Genomic DNA, 17,418 nt, shown 5'->3' with positions numbered 1-17,418 from the left:
ACATTTCAAGACAAACAACTCCTTTTTTGGTTACGGAGTACAGCCCATCACATTGTGTTAACTTCTCATTGGATACAACGTATACATCCCATTACATGTTGCCATCTTTTCATTGGTTTACAAATTTTACAACCCACTTCGGGTTTGGCTCTTTTCATTGGTTCACAAAGTGTACACCCTATTACATTGTGTCATCTGTCGGGTAATTTCTGGGACTTTCCATATTCTTCCCCAACATCCTGTTCTCGATGGCCATCTATTCTACTTTCTTCCTCTTAGTCACAGTTTCCAAGGACCTCAGTACTTTCTAGCAATAACATCATGTCTTTAGTCACGTATGCATCTGATAAGGTCATTTGAGGTTTTTACCTTTACATTCCATCATTACAGTCTTAAGTACTTTCATTCACCATATTGGGATAATACACATAAAAACATGTAATAATACACATGATTAACATACTTGATACGTTTTGATCACAATCTTGATTACACACACAGATGAGTATATATCTGGGCCCTGTGGTTGTGCTTTGTATAGGTGGGTGGGATAGAGGGTTTCAACTCACTTGACAATATATATATATACACACACACACACTACCGTTCAAAAGTTTGGGGTCACCCAAACAATTTTTTGGAATAGCCTTCATTTCTAAGAACAAGAATAGACTGTCGAGTTTCAGATGAAAGTTCTCTTTTTCTGGCCATTTTGAGCGTTTAATTGACCCCACAATGTGATGCTCCAGAAACTCAATCTGCTCAAAGGAAGGTCAGTTTTGTAGCTTCTGTAACGAGCTAAACTGTTTTCAGATGTGTGAACATGATTGCACAAGGGTTTTCTAATCATCAATTAGCCTTCTGAGCCAATGAGCAAACACATTGTACCATTAGAACACTGGAGTGATAGTTGCTGGAAATGGGCCTCTATACACCTACGTAGATATTGCACCAAAATCCAGGAATTTGCAGCTAGAATAGTCATTTACCACATTAGCAATGTATAGAGTGTATTTCTTTAAAGTTAAGACTAGTTTAAAGTTATCTTCATTGAAAAGTACAGTGCTTTTCCTTCAAAAATAAGGACATTTCAATGTGACCCCAAACTTTTGAACGGTTGTATATATATATACATATATATATACATATATATATACATATATATATATATATATATGTATAGATATATATATATGCACATACATATACATATATATATATATATATATATATATACACACACATATATATATGTATGTGTGCATATATATATATATGTATATGTATATATATATACATATTCAAATTTTTCTGATACATTTTTTAATAGAAGTACATAATGTTGCATATTAATGCATGTATTTGACTGAAAAAATATACTAATTTAAAATATATAATTTATGAATGTAGAAACATTTGAACAAGATTGTGTAACACAATTATGCTACACGAGTTATGTCAATCAATCAATGTTTATTTATATAGCCCTAAATCACAAGTGTCTCAAAGGGCTGCACAAGCCACAACGACATCCTCGGTACAGAGCCCACGTGTACTGATGATGTTGCAAAGTCAAAATTAAATTAATTTTGACAGTTTATTTCAGATCCTGCCGCATCATTTACTGCTGCTGTTCTCGCCAGCACACTTGTGTTTGTTACACTCGTACTGATAAGAGAATCTTTCACGACACACGTTGCAACTAAACATTTTCTCTCGTGTGTGTATTTTCATGTGTTTTACAAGTGATGATCGGGTACAAAAGCTTTTGTTGCAGCCTGAACACAAATATGGCTTTTCACCAGTGTGTGATCTCATGTGTTTCACACATGCTGATCGGTCAATAAAGCGTTTGGTGCAGCTTGAACAGGAATATGGTTTTTCACCAGTGTGTATTCTCTTGTGGCTTACAAATGCGGATCGTTGATTAAAGCTTTTGTTGCATTTTGGACAGGAATATGGTTTTTCGCCAGTGTGTGTTCTCTTGTGCACTACAAATGCTGATCGGTCAGAAAAACTTTTGTTGCAGCTTGAACAAGAATATGGTTTTTCACCAGTGTGCGTTCTCTGGTGTACGACAAATTTTGAACTTTCAGTAAAGCTTTTGTTGCAGCTTTGGCAGGTAAAAGGTTTTTCTCCAGTATGTAATTTCATGTGTACTTTCAAAGACCCACTTACTGAAAAACTTTTTCCACATATCGAACAAGAAAAAGGTTTTTCTCCAGTGTGTGTTCTCATGTGTATTTTTACAGACTGTCTTTGTACAAAATCTTTACCACATATTGGACAGGAAAAAGGTTTTTCTCCAGTGTGCAAATACATGTGGTCTTTCAAACAGTTTCTTTGGGGAAAACATTTACCACATACCGAGCAGGAAAAAGGTTTTTCACCAGTATGTGTTCTTGTGTGTTTTATCAAATCTTCTTTCCGAGAGAATCTTTTACTACAAACTGAGCACATATATGGTTTTTCTCCAGTGTGTATTCTCATGTGTAATTTCAGATGATCGCGGCGATTACACGTTTTCTCACAGTGAGAACATTTGAATCGTTTGCTGTCAGTGTGACATGTCGTATCAACTTTAGACTTTCTGTCATCAGTGTCAGGAGAGTGTGACGTTGTGTCCTCACTATCTGATAGTGGAGCTAAGAGCTTGTCTGCTTGTGATCCTCCACAGTGGTCTCCATCAGCTTCTGTTGTCATGTGTTGTGTTGAGCTGCTGCTTGGAGGCTCCGCCTCTCTCTTCTCCTCACTTTCACCTTTAACCTCATCATCTTCACTCTTCACAATCACTGGGAACTCCTCCAACTGACTGATGCTGTATTCCTCCTCTTCCTTTTTAATGTGGGGGGACTGTGGCGCCTCCTCTTCCTCTTTAATGTAATGGGTCAGTTTGTCATCTTTATCCTTTTTAATGAGAGGGCTCTGCGGCGTCTCATCTTTCTTTTTAATGTGGGAGGACGGTGGTTCTTCCAGCTGCATCCTGAAGCTCCCCTCCTTTTGCTCAGGGAGATGTTCTTCACACATGTCTGCAAGACACAAAAAGACAAAAACATGCTTTAGAACAGGGTTCACCAACGCGGTGCCCACGGGCACCAGGTAGCCCGTAAGGACCAGATGAGTCGCCCGCTGGCCTGTTCTAAAAATAGCTCAAATAGCAGCACTTAGAGCTTCAACTCTTCTGCGTTTTTGGGTCTGGCATTCTGCATCTTCCTTTTCACAATACCCCACAGATTTTCTATGGGGCTAAGGTCAGGGGAGTTGGCGGGCCAATTTAGAACAGAAATACCATGGTCCGTAAACCAGGCACGGGTAGATTTTGCGCTGTGTGCAGGCGCCAAGTCCTGTTGGAACTTGAAATCTCCATCTCCATAGAGCAGGTCAGCAGCAGGAAGCATGAAGTGCTCTAAAACTTGCTGGTAGACTGCTGCGTTGACCCTGGATCTCAGGAAACAGAGTGGACCGACACCAGCAGATGACATGGCACCCCAAACCATCACTGATGGTGGAAACTTTACACTAGACTTCAGGCAACGTGGATCCTGTGCCTCTCCTGTCTTCCTCCAGACTCTGGGACCTCGATTTCCAAAGGAAATGCAAAATTTGCTTTCGTTTCCACCATCAGTGATGGTTTGGGGTGCCATGTCATCTGCTGGTGTCGGTCCACTCTGTTTCCTGAGATCCAGGGTCAACGCAGCCGTCTACCAGCAAGTTTTAGAGCACTTCATGCTTCCTGCTGCTGACCTGCTCTATGGAGATGGAGATTTCAAGTTCCAACAGGACTTGGCGCCTGCACACAGCGCAAAATCTACCCGTGCCTGGTTTACGGACCATGGTATTTCTGTTCTAAATTGGCCCGCCAACTCCCCTGACCTTAACCCCATAGAAAATCTGTGGGGTATTGTGAAAAGGAAGATGCAGAATGCCAGACCCAAAAACGCAGAAGAGTTGAAGGCCACTATCAGAGCAACCTGGGCTCTCATAACACCTGAGCAGTGCCAGAAACTCATCGACTCCATGCCACGCCGCATTAACGCAGTAATTGAGGCAAAAGGAGCTCCAACCAAGTATTGAGTATTGTACATGCTCATATTTTTCATTTTCATACTTTTCAGTTGGCCAACATTTCTAAAAATCCCTTTTTTGTATTAGCCTTAAGTAATATTCTAATTTTGTGACACACGGAATTTTGGATTTTCATTTGTTGCCACTTCAAATCATCAAAATTAAATGAAATAAACATTTGAATGCATCAGTCTGTGTGCAATGAATAAATATAATGTACAAGTTACACCTTTTGAATGCAATTACTGAAATAAATCAAGTTTTTCAAAATATTCTAATTTACTGGCTTTTACCTGTATATATATATTTTTTTAATTGTATTTACATAGAAAAAAATAAAAATACTTGAATTTCAGTGTTCCAGTGGCTATCCATTAGATGGCAGTATTGTCCTGTTTAACTTCTCCGTTCATGATGAGTATATCATTTCGGCCGCCATGTCTGTAATTTCCTCGTTCTTCTGCTTCGTCTCCTTGTGTGCGCAGTTGTGCACTCTATAAAAGCTCTAGATGTTATGACGTTTTTGGGCAGGCAAGCTGTTTATTTTGTGGGAAAGCGGACGTGAGAACAGGCTGTCCCCACTCAGGTCCGCATTGAGCTGGAGGGGGCGTGGCCTCCAGCTCCGGCTGAATACCGGGAGTTTGTCGGGAGAAAATCTCTGCCGGGAGAGGCGCTGAATATTGGGATTCTCCCGCTAAAAACGGGAGGGTTGGCAAGTATGCATATAGTGGTTAGTGGCAGTTCTAGTAACGAGCAAAATAAACCTAGTTGTCGGCAGACAATTGCCGTTTCAATCCTTAGCACAATTAGGATCACCTGTACACAGCATCACTACATGCTAGTTTAGCCGCTACCAAAACAACTAGCCCAGGGTAGGGTTGCGCGACAGACAATGTATGATATGAATGCTATAAATCGCCGTTATATCGTAATAATGCATGTTGGTGACACATTCTAGCTGTTTCCCACAAATTTGACAGCAACAAGCGAACAAACACATCCTCCACACACTGTAGCATTCTTGTTTGCAGCGAACGTCCCTCTACAGTGCAAAACCAGTTCTAAGTCAGAAAACCTTGTCTTCATGGTGACAAAAACAACATTTCCTACAAGTATCATTTTCACTGGAGGACAAGGAATAGTTCAGCATGCTACACTACACACCATAGGAAGATACAGTCGTGCTCATAAGTTTACATACCCTGGGAGAATTTATGATTTCTTGGCCATTCTTCAGAGAATATGAATGATAACAAACACCTTTCTTCCACTCATGCTTAATGGTTGTGTGAAGCTATTTATTGGCAAACAACTGTGTTTACTTTTTTTTTAAAAATCAAAATGACAAAAGAAAGTACCCAAATGACCCTGATCAAAAGTTTACATACCCCAGTGACTTTGATCTGATAACATGCACAAAAGTTGACACAAACAGGTTTGAATGGCTAATCAAGGTTCCAATCCTCACCTGTAACATGTTTGTAATGAATGTGTGTGTATAAAAGGTCAGCGAGTTTCTGGGCTTCTGACAGACCATTGCATCTTTCATTCAGTGCTGCACAGATGTTTCTGGATTCTGAGTCATGGGGAAGGCAAAATAATTGTCAAAGGATCTGCGAGAAAAGGTAATCGAACTGGATAAAACAGGAAAGGGGTATAAAAAGATATCCAAGGAATTGAGAATGCCAATCAGCAGTGTTCAAACACTGATTAAGAAGTGGAAAATGAGGGATTCAGGTAGACCAGCAAAGATTTCAGCCACAACTACCAGGAAAATAGTTCGAGATGCAAAGAAAAATCCACAAATAACTTCAGCTGAAATACAGGACTGTCTGAAAAATTGTGGTGTGGCTGTTTCAAGATGCACAATGAGGAGGCACTTGAAGAAAAATGTGCTGCATGGTCGAGTCGCCAGAAGAAAGCCATTTCTGCGCAAATGTCACAAAGTATCCCGCTTACATTACGCCAAACAGCACAGAGACAAGCCTCAAAACTTCTGGACCAAAAGTAATTTGGAGTGATGGCTTTCTTCTGGTGACTCGACCATGCAGCCCATTTTTCTTCAAGTGCCTCCTTATTGTGCACCTTGAAACAGCCACACCACAATTTTTCAGAGAGTCCTGTATTTCAGCTGAAGTTATTTGTATATTTTTCTTTGCATCTTGAACAATTTTCCTGGTAGTTGTGGCTGAAATATTTGCTGGTCTACCTGAATCCCTCATTTTCCACTTCTTAATCAGTGTTTGAACACTGCTGATTGGCATTCTCAATTCCTTGGATATCTTTTTATACCCCTTTCCTGTTTTATGCAGTTCAATTACCTTTTCTCGCTGATCCTTTGACAATAATTTTGCCTTCCCCATGACTCAGAATCCAGAAACATGTGTGCAGCACTGGATGAAAGATGCAATGGTCTGTCAGAAGCCCAGAAACTCACTGACCTTTTATACACACACATTAATTACAAACAAACATGTCACAGGTGAGGATTGGAACCTTGATTAGCCATTCAAACCTGTTTGTGTCAACTTTTGTGCATGTTATCAGATCAAAGTCACTGGGGTATGTAAACTTTTGATGAGGGTCATTTGGGTACTTTCTTTTGTCATTATGATTTAAAGAGCGTAATTTGCCAATAAATAGCTTCAAACAACCATTAAACATGAGTGGAAGAAAGGTTTTTGTGTTATCATTCATATTCTCTGAATAATGGCCAAGAAATCATAAATTCTCCGGGGGTATGTAAACTTATGAGCATAACTGTATGCTAACCACAAACTTAAAGTTCTTCAATGTAAACAAAAGTGGACGGAACCGTTCAAATCACAAAACAAAAAAAGATTCTTCCAAGTTCCTCGAGAGGTAACCAAGAATGGCAAGAGAGTGCAAGATTGTACAAAACGACAACGAGAAACGCACACATTTACAGTGATGACTTTGGTAATAGTTTGTTTGATATAATCTTAATGTTTAGCATTTTCCATTTAGGTATTATCTTGATATTATTAGTATTCTATTTTGTTTCGGAGTTCTTACAGTACCAGTACAGTGGAAAAAGAAGTTGCTTTAATATATCTGATGTATGACGCCAAAAGACATGCAAAGGTTGCGAGTAAACAGATAAGATCAATGGTATCAGTCTCACAGAGATTCCCGAGCCATTTTGAGAGATAATGAGCAAGCCAGACATGTGATCCGTGAAGTAGGAACCACAGACCCCTTTCCCTATCAACAAACATGCTAAATGATGATCCAGAACCTTATATTGTTGATCCTGAATTCAAGGAGTGTGAGCTACACGTTTTAGAATCTGTGCGCTAAACAGATGCAGCTTTAGTGAAACACTAAGCATCCTGTAGCAGAATTGCTAAGTGCTAAACAAGAATTACAAACAACAAACATAATAAAACGATAGCTTACTGTACAATGTCTGCTCTCACTGGGATGACAACTGATAGGATGTCACTGTTTATTTATTTACGACTAAGAATGCACACAATGTTCATGCCTTAGATAGGGGTTGTGAATGATAGACAGCACAGCGCTCTCTAATTTCTGCATATTTCCAGTATGACTGATCTGATACAATGGTCAAAGTGCAGAAGTGTTCTTCCAGTGATGTCAATCTACGGAAATTACCGAGCGGAATATTAAAAATGGCTGAGTTTGTGATATTTTGTGATGTAAGGACGGTATTTTCACATACTTTCTCGATTGTAAATACAATTAGATATGGTTTAATGGATACAATTAAACACAACTAAGCATATAACGTTAACTTGTTTTTCCACCCTACTGGTACTTTAAGACTAAGTCTAGGAGCATGAAGTGATGAAGCCTACTTGGATGAGAGGACAAACGTCTTCTAAGACAAAGTGAACAGTCCAGTTGTGATGGATTGAATGCCCTGAGAATAAAATGATATGTGGATGTTGTGCTTACTTGGACTGTGATGAAGCTGTGAGGACTCAGGTGGTTTGTCTTCATGCTCTTCAGTCTTCACAGAGACAACAGTCAGTGGAAACTCGGTGAGATCATCCTCCTCCTGAGTGATCCAACATTCCTCCTCTTCATCTTTAATGTGGGGGTGCTGTGGATCCTTCTCTTCCTCCTTAATGTGGGGGGGCTGCTGGACGTCTGTTGGGTAAATAAGTAAATGGGATTAAGAGAGAATATAAATAGTTTTTGACTGACACTGTTAACACAATGACAGCAGTTGGGTTATTTTCTGTGTTTAGTTTAAAGTGTGTAGCTAAACAATCAATAAAAACATGGGACATACTTTAAACATGGTACAGTGAGTACAAAAAATTTCAATTTCAAAATCCTTCATAAATGAAACAAAAAATATAATTCATACTATGTTTTGTCATCATATAAAATACTATTTGTATGGTAGTTTTGTTGGCTGTGCCAAAAGGAACTCTTACCAAGACATGTTTTACTATGTGGTGTTTTTATGGAGTATCCCCATCAATAATTCCTCTTAAAAGCACAGCTCCCACATTCACTTGGATACCATCTATGACACGCTGAAGAAAAGTCAGTTCATGTTCTTTTAATAAATCTAGTGTTGTTGCCAACCCTCCCGTTTTTAGCGGGAGAATCCCGATATTCAGCGCCTCTCCCGACAACCTCCCGGCAGAGATTTTCTCCCGACAAACTCCCGGTATTCAGCCGGAGCTGGAGGCCACGCCCCCTCCAGCTCAATGCGGACCTGAGACTGAGTGGGGACAGCCTGTTCTCACGTCCGCTTTCCCACAAAATAAACAGCTTGCCTGCCCAAAGACGTCATAACATCTAGAGCTTTTATAGAGTGCACAACTGCGCACACAACAAGGAGACGAAGCAGAAGAACAAGGAAATTACAGACATGGCGGCCGAAATGATATACTCATCATGAACGGAGAAGTTAAACAGGACAATACCGCCATCTAATGAATAGCCACTGGAACACTGACATTTTTATTTTTTTTCTATGTAAATAAAATAAAAAATAAAATAAAAAAATATATAGCTAGAATTCACTGAAAGTCAAGTATTTCATACATATACATATACATATACATATATATATATATATATACATATACACATATATATATATATATATATATATATATATATATATATATATATATATATATATATATATATATATATATATGTATATATATATATGTATTAGGGGTGGGGGAAAAAATCGATTCGAATTCGAATCGCGATTCTGACGTTGTGCGATTCAGAATCGATTCTCATTTTTAAAAAATCGATTTTTTTTATTTATTAATCAATCCAACAAAACAATACACAGCAATACCATAACAATGCAATCCCTCATTGACATTATCATTAGACATTAAAATAAAAAAGAACAATAGTGTCACAGTGGCTTACACTTGCATCGCATCTCATAAACTTGACAACACACTGTGTCCAATATTTTCACAAAGATAAAATAAGTCATATTTTTGGTTCATTTAATAGTTAAAACAAATGTACATCATTGCAAACAGTTGATAAAACATTGTCCTTTACAATTATAAAAGCTTTTTACAAAAATCTACTACTCTGCTTGCATGTCAGCAGACTGGGGTAGATCCTGCTGAAATCTATGTATTGAATGAATAGAGAATCCTTTTGAATCTTGGCAAAAATCTTAGCCACACGATTATCAAATGTAATAGGAAAATTAATTCATACTGACCAAACTGGCTTCATGGAAGGTCGACAATCTTCAGACAATACAAGGAAATTGTTTAATGTTATTTACTATGCTAGAAGTCTCCCTTATCCCACAGCAGTATGTACTGTTGATGCGGAGAAGGCATTCCACCGCATAAACTGGTCATTTATGTTTTGCACATTACGTAAATTTGGATTTGGAGATAATTTTATACAATGGATTAAGATGCTTTATACAAGGCCCATGGCATCAGTCAAAACCAATAATCATATTTCAGAACCTTTTTTGTTAAAAAGAGGATTAAAACAGGGATGTCCTGCATCTGGATTATTATTTAATTTGGTTATTGAACCCTTAGCTGCAAAAATAAGAAGTGAAAATAATATTCATGGTATAAATATTGGCTCTCAGTATAATAAGCTATCGATGTATTGTGACGACATATTTTTTTTACCTGTCACATGTTAACTCCTTTCTTCTTTATATCAATAATGTCATCACTGAATATGACTGTTTATCAGGGTATAAAGTTAATTGGGACAAATGTGACATATTACCACTTAATAAACACTGCAAGAAATTACAAGTTCAGAACTCCAAAATTAAATTGTATTGCATTATTATGGTATTGTTGTGTATTGTTTTAAAAAAAAAATCAATAAAAAAAAAAAATCGTTTTTGAATCGAGAATCGTTTTGAATTGAAAAAAAAGAAAAAGATTTTGAATCGAATCGTGACCCCTAGAATCGATTTTGAATCGAATCTTGGGACACCAAAAGATTCCCAGCCCTAATATGTATTTATATTTATATATGAAATACTCGAGTTGGTGAATTCTAGCTGTAAATAACCACGCCCCCAACCACCCACCCACCTCCCGATATTGGAGGTCTCAAGGTTGGCAAGTATGAGTGTTGATGACATTGGTTATTGGAAATAAATGTTTACTGTCACTTATTGATGCATGTAGGTCAGAATCAAAAGGTGAAATTAGCCAAGAAACTGTGAATTATATTGATTACAATGCATAGGCTGATTGCCAACAATAAATGGTCCCTAGTGTGTAAATATGAGTGCTTGTTGGCCTAATCTGTGTTAGCCCTGCGATGAGGTAGCGACTTGTCCAGGGTGTACACCGCCTTCCACCCGAGTGCAGCTGGGATTGGCTTTAGCACCCTGCAACTCGAGAGTGGCGAGCGGTAGAAAATGTACAGATGGATGTTGTTACACATTGTTACTAACTGAGAGGAACATCAACCTCTCATAAATGTTGTGTGTCTGAAACGGTCTCATTTTCTTGAACTATATAAAAACAAAGCAGTGCGTCATCCTCACAAGACAATTCATCTTCATTTTGCTTGGATTCACATGACTTCACGTCCGGCTAATTCAATATGCGTGGTGGTCAAGCCACCGTCTGTTTTCAATGGGTGCTAGGCGCCATTTAGCCTTTTACGAAGAAAAATGCCCTAAGCCTGCCTTGTTTTTCACTGTTGGAACTGTTCAAATCACAAAAAGGATACATGTTTTTTCAGAGTTTCCCGAGAGGTCATCAAAAAAGGCAGAAGATTGTAACATTCCACAAAACGACAAAAGTAGCAAACCCGCCAGTTCAAGGGAACACAGTCGAAGAATGCACGCGTTTGCAGTGATTCCTTTGTTAACTGGGAACTGCACTTTTTTTTATTTTGCCTATCATTCGAAAAACACCAACTCGGTTCAATTAAATGTGGGCAAAAATTAAGCTTTTACTAAAGACAACAATCATAAATTAGTCTTTCAGCACATACACAATGTTGACATCTATAGATATATTTTGATAAACAATCATAAATGAATCTTTCAGCGCATACATAATGTTGACATCTATAGATATATTTTGATAAACAATCTTAAATGAGTCTTTCAACACATACACATGTTTATTTCTATAGTTATATTTTGATAAACAACCATAAATTAATTTTTCAGCGCATACACAATGTTGACATCTATAGTTATATTTTGATAAACAATCAAATTAATCTTTCAGCACATACAAAATGTTGACATCTATAGTTATATTTTGATAAACAAAGGAATCTTTCAGCACATACACAATGTTGACATCTATAGTTATATTTTGATAAACAAATGAATCTTTCAGCACATACACAATGTTGACGTCTATAGTTATATTTTGATAAACAATCATAAGTGAATCTTTCAGCGCATACACAATGTTAACATCTATAGTTATATTTTGACAAACAATCAAATTAACCTTTCAGCACATACACAATCAATCAATCAATCAATGTTTATTTATATAGCCCTAAATCACAAGTGTCTCAAAAAGCTGTACGTTGACATCTATAGTTATATTTGCATAAACAATCATAAATTAATCTTTCAGCACATTCAGTGTTTATATCTAGTTATATTAATCTTTCAGCGCATACATAATGTTGACATCTATAGTTATATTTTAATAAAAAATCATAAATGAATCTTTCAGCGCATACACGTTTATTTCTAGTTATATTTTGATAAACCATCATAAATGAATCTTTCAGCGCATACACAATGTTGACATATATAGTTATATTTTTTATAAACAATCATAAATTAATCTTTCAGCGCATACACAATGTTGACATCTATAGTTATATTTTGATAAACAATCAAATTAATCTTTCAGCGCATACACAATGTAGACATCTATAGTTATATTTTTATAAACAATCATAAATGAATCTTTCAGCGCATACACAATGTTGACATCTATAGTTATATTTTGATAAACAATCAAATTAATCTTTCAGCGCATACACAATGTTGACATCTATAGTTATATTTTGATAAACAATCAAATTAATCTTTCAGCACATACATAATGTTGACATCTATAGTTATATTTAGGGCTGCAACAACTAATCGATTAAAATCGATTATAAAAATAGTTGGCGATCAATTTAGTCATCGATTCGTTGGATCTATGCTGTGCGCATGCGCAGAGGCAATTTTTTATAAACCTTTATTTATAAACTGCAACATGTACAAACAGCTGAGAAACAATAATCAAAATAAGTATGGTGCCAGTATGCTGTTGCTTTTCAATAAAATACTGGAAAGGATAGAAATGTAGTTTGTCTCTTTTATCCGATTATTAATCGAAGTAATAATCGACAGATTAATCGATTATCAAATTAATCGTTAGTTGCAGCCCTAGTTTTGTTTAAGTTAAAGTACCAATGATTGTCACACACACATTAGGTGTGGTGAAATTATTCCTCTGCATTTGACCCATCGCCTTGTTCACCCCCTGGGAGGTGAGGGGAGCAGTGGGCAGCAGCAGTGCCGCGCCCGGGAATCATTTTTGGTGATTTATTTTTATATTGATTTATATTAATTTCAACCCTTGATGTTGAGTGCCAAGCAGGGAGGTTATGGGTCCCATTTTTATAGTCTTTGGTATGACTCGATTCATATTTTGTTTATTTTGATAAACAATCAAATGAATCTTTCAGCACATACACAATGTTGACATCTATGGTTATATTTTGATAAACAAATGAAACGTTCAGCACATACACAATGTTGACGTCTATAGTTATATTTTGATAAACAATCATAAATGAATCGTTCAGCACATACACAATGTTGACGTCTATAGTTATATTTTGATAAACAATCATAAATGAATCGTTCAGCACATACACAATGTTGACGTCTATAGTTATATTTTGATAAACAATCAAATGAATCGTTCAGCACATACACAATGTTGACGTCTATAGTTATATTTTGATAAACAATCATAAATGGATCTTTCAGCACATACACAATGTTCACATCTGTAGTTATATTTTGATAAACAATCATAAATTAATCTTTCAGCACATTCAGTGTTTATATCTACAGTTATATTTTGATAAACAAATGAATCTTTCAGCACATACACAATGTTGACATCTATACTTATATTTTGATAAACAATCATAAATTAATCTTTCAGCACATTCAGTGTTTATATCTATAGTTATATTTTGATAAACAATCATAAATTAATCTTTCAGCACATTCAGTGTTTATATCTATAGTTATATTTTGATAAACAATCATAAATTAGTCTTTCAGCGCATACACATGTTTATTTCTATAGTTATATTTTGATAAACAATCATAAATGAATCTTTCAGCGCATACACGTGTTTATTTCTATAGTTATATTTTGATAAACAATCATAAATGAATCGTTCAGCACATACAATGTTGACGTCTATAGTTATATTTTGATAAACAATCATAAATGAATCGTTCAGCACATACACAATGTTGACGTCTATAGTTATATTTTGATAAACAATCATAAATGGATCTTTCAGCACATACACAATGTTCACATCTGTAGTTATATTTTGATAAACAATCATAAATTAATCTTTCAGCACATTCAGTGTTTATATCTACAGTTATATTTTGATAAACAAATGAATCTTTCAGCACATACACAATGTTGACATCTATACTTATATTTTGATAAACAATCATAAATTAATCTTTCAGCACATTCAGTGTTTATATCTATAGTTATATTTTGATAAACAATCATAAATTAATCTTTCAGCACATTCAGTGTTTATATCTATAGTTATATTTTGATAAACAATCATAAATTAGTCTTTCAGCGCATACACATGTTTATTTCTATAGTTATATTTTGATAAACAATCATAAATGAATCTTTCAGCGCATACACGTGTTTATTTCTATAGTTATATTTTGATAAACAATCATAAATGAATCGTTCAGCACATACACAATGTTGACGTCTATAGTTATATTTTGATAAACAATCATAAATGAATCGTTCAGCACATACACAATGTTGACGTCTATAGTTATATTTTGATAAACAATCAAATGAATCGTTCAGCACATACACAATGTTGACGTCTATAGTTATATTTTGATAAACAATCATAAATGAATCGTTCAACACATACACAATGTTGACGTATATAGTTATATTTTGATAAACAATCATAAATGGATCTTTCAGCACATACACAATGTTCACATCTGTAGTTATATTTTGATAAACAATCATAAATTAATCTTTCAGCACATTCAGTGTTTATATCTACAGTTATATTTTGATAAACAAATGAATCTTTCAGCACATACAGTGTTTATATCTATAGTTATATTTTGATAAACAATCATAAATGAATCGTTCAGCACATACACAATGTTGACGTCTATAGTTATATTTTGATAAACAATCATAAATGAATCGTTCAGCACATACACAATGTTGACGTCTATAGTTATATTTTGATAAACAATCAAATGAATCGTTCAGCACATACACAATGTTGACGTCTATAGTTATATTTTGATAAACAATCATAAATGAATCGTTCAACACATACACAATGTTGACGTATATAGTTATATTTTGATAAACAATCATAAATGGATCTTTCAGCACATACACAATGTTCACATCTGTAGTTATATTTTGATAAACAATCATAAATTAATCTTTCAGCACATTCAGTGTTTATATCTATAGTTATATTTTGATAAACAATCATAAATTAATCTTTCAGCACATTCAGTGTTTATATCTATAGTTATATTTTGATAAACAATCATAAATTAGTCTTTCAGCGCATACACATGTTTATTTCTATAGTTATATTTTGATAAACAATCATAAATGAATCTTTCAGCGCATACACGTGTTTATTTCTAGTTATATTTTGATAAACAATCATAAATGAATCTTTCAGCGCATACACGTGTTTATTCCTATAGTTATATTTTGATAAACAATCATAAATGAGTCTTTCAGCACATACACAATGTTGACATCTATAGTTATATTTTGATAAACAATCATAAATTAATCTTTCAGCACATACACAATGTTGACATCTATAGTTATATTTTGATAAACAATCATAAATGAATCTTTCAGCGCATACACATGTTTATTTCTATAGTTATATTTTGATAAACAATCATAAATTAATCTTTCAGCGCATACACATGTTTATTTCTATAGTTATATTTTGATGAACAATCATAAATGAATCTTTCAGCGCATACACAATGTTGACATATATAGTTATATTTTGATAAACAATCATAAATTAATCTTTCAGCGCATACACATGTTTATTTCTATAGTTATATTTTGATGAACAATCATAAATGAATATTTCAGCACATACACAATGTTGACATCTATAGTTATATTTTGATAAACAAATGAATCTTTCAGCACGTACACAATGTTGACATCTACAGTTGTATTTTGATAAAAGACGTGGAAAAACACGCAAATCGTTAACGTTGCGTGCAACAACAACAAACATGGTAGTAGACACAAAGTTAAATCATGAAATGCAACCTCGCCCGAGCAAAAACGATGCATATATATCCGGGAGAGTCTTGATACCAAAATCCTTGACCCAGACACACACAAAGAAGTTGTAGACCTCCATGCTTTTACAAGTTTTCATCTGTTTTGTCATGCAGAATGATGTCTGGAGCACAATAGTTCCATATGTCTGAAAACGTGGTCGACATATAACCCTTGATATCACTCGACACATCTTTTTTGATAAAGTATATGGATCTATTCCATTGCATAGTTGGATTTTTGGCAGAACAATGTGAGCCTTTTTATACTCAGATCCGAATGGAGCTGGGATAGGCTCCAGCCACCCCCTTGACCCTGAGAGGGACAAGCAGTAAAAAAAATATTTAAAAAAAGATGGATAGTTCGCACGTCAATCAAATATAAAGTTAGTAAAGATGTGAGAGTAAGAAGTAAACAAACCTGTTCTGTGTAACACAACTTCATGTTTCTTGACAACAGCGTCCAGTAGTTGTCGCTCGTTCTCCGCTTTTGTTGGAGAAAGTCTCCCCGCGTGGTCTGCTGTCGTCCTTTCGCACATTTCCACACAATCACAACACTTTACACTCACACTTTATCTCTACTTAGCGATGTGTCAACAACGTTCGCGTCTTTGTTAGCAGCTAACAAGCTAAGCTAACTAGCAAGCTAAGCTAGCACTCGGAGCTTCAAAGTGCACTCGGACTAATGTATCCGAATACAAACAATTATTAACGACGTTTACTCTATCACACAGCATATGTGTGTACATGCACGTACTGACGAGGAACACAAAACTATTTCAACACTAAACGCCATCTTGACTTCTTCCTTGGTAGTTTAGTTCAATGGCGGTTGGGACGCCATCTTGTTTTTTCCCCTCCTCGTCCTGTTTAGTTGTCAGATCTCGAGAGAGAAAACAAGCAATTAGCTCTATCGACGTGTCCCAATTCTGAGGATGCATCCTTCCAAGGCCCCAGGCCACGCTGTCGACGAAGTGTGGGCCCTGGCGAGAGTCCTCCAGCAGCGGCTGGACGACATGAATTGAGACAGTCTCGCCTACGGAAGACTTTCTGCCTACGTCACTTATCCAGCCCTTACATTACGTCACTTGTCCCCGCCCTTACATTACGTCACATTTTCCAGAAAATGTCCGAAATAGGTCCTGGGACAAGCATACTTGCCAACCTTGAGACCTCCGATTTCGAGGGGTGGGGCGTGGTTAAGAGGGGAGGAGTATATTTACAGCTAGAATTCACCAAGTCAAGTATTTCAT

At 35.9% G+C, this 17,418-nt stretch overlaps 1 protein-coding gene and 1 pseudogene across 1 annotated transcript; one reads left to right on the top strand and one right to left on the bottom strand.

Annotated features, from left to right (window-relative positions):
- The window catches only part of LOC133664599 (oocyte zinc finger protein XlCOF6-like), a 221,356-nt pseudogene that overhangs the window by 114,276 nt on the left and 89,662 nt on the right, over positions 1 to 17,418 (top strand).
- On the bottom strand, positions 1,315 to 17,351 carry LOC133664621 (oocyte zinc finger protein XlCOF22-like). The gene is made up of 3 exons (XM_062069405.1): positions 16,587 to 17,351; positions 8,008 to 8,202; positions 1,315 to 3,029 (listed from the first exon to the last, which is right to left on the bottom strand). The coding sequence occupies exons 1-3, from the start codon at positions 16,702 to 16,704 to the stop codon at positions 1,618 to 1,620; spliced, it is 1,725 nt and encodes a 574-aa protein (XP_061925389.1). The 5' UTR covers positions 16,705 to 17,351; the 3' UTR covers positions 1,315 to 1,617.

The sequence above is a fragment of the Entelurus aequoreus genome, linkage group LG14 (genome assembly GCF_033978785.1).
Source record: "Entelurus aequoreus isolate RoL-2023_Sb linkage group LG14, RoL_Eaeq_v1.1, whole genome shotgun sequence".
NCBI lineage: Eukaryota > Metazoa > Chordata > Actinopteri > Syngnathiformes > Syngnathidae > Entelurus > Entelurus aequoreus.
This window is presented reverse-complemented; position numbering and strand designations above follow the sequence as displayed.

What these genes read in the sequence shown, in the direction of transcription:
- LOC133664621 (XM_062069405.1), bottom strand. Translation starts at nt 16,704, where the DNA reads ATGTGCGAAAGGACGACAGCAGACCACGCGGGGAGACTTTCTCCAACA. An exon ending in AGTTGTGTTACACAGAACAG is followed by an intron (nt 8,203 to 16,586) that starts GTTTGTTTACTT and finishes TTTACCCAACAG; the next exon opens with ACGTCCAGCAGCCCCCCCAC. An exon ending in ACAGCTTCATCACAGTCCAA is followed by an intron (nt 3,030 to 8,007) that starts GTAAGCACAACA and finishes TGTGTCTTGCAG; the next exon opens with ACATGTGTGAAGAACATCTC.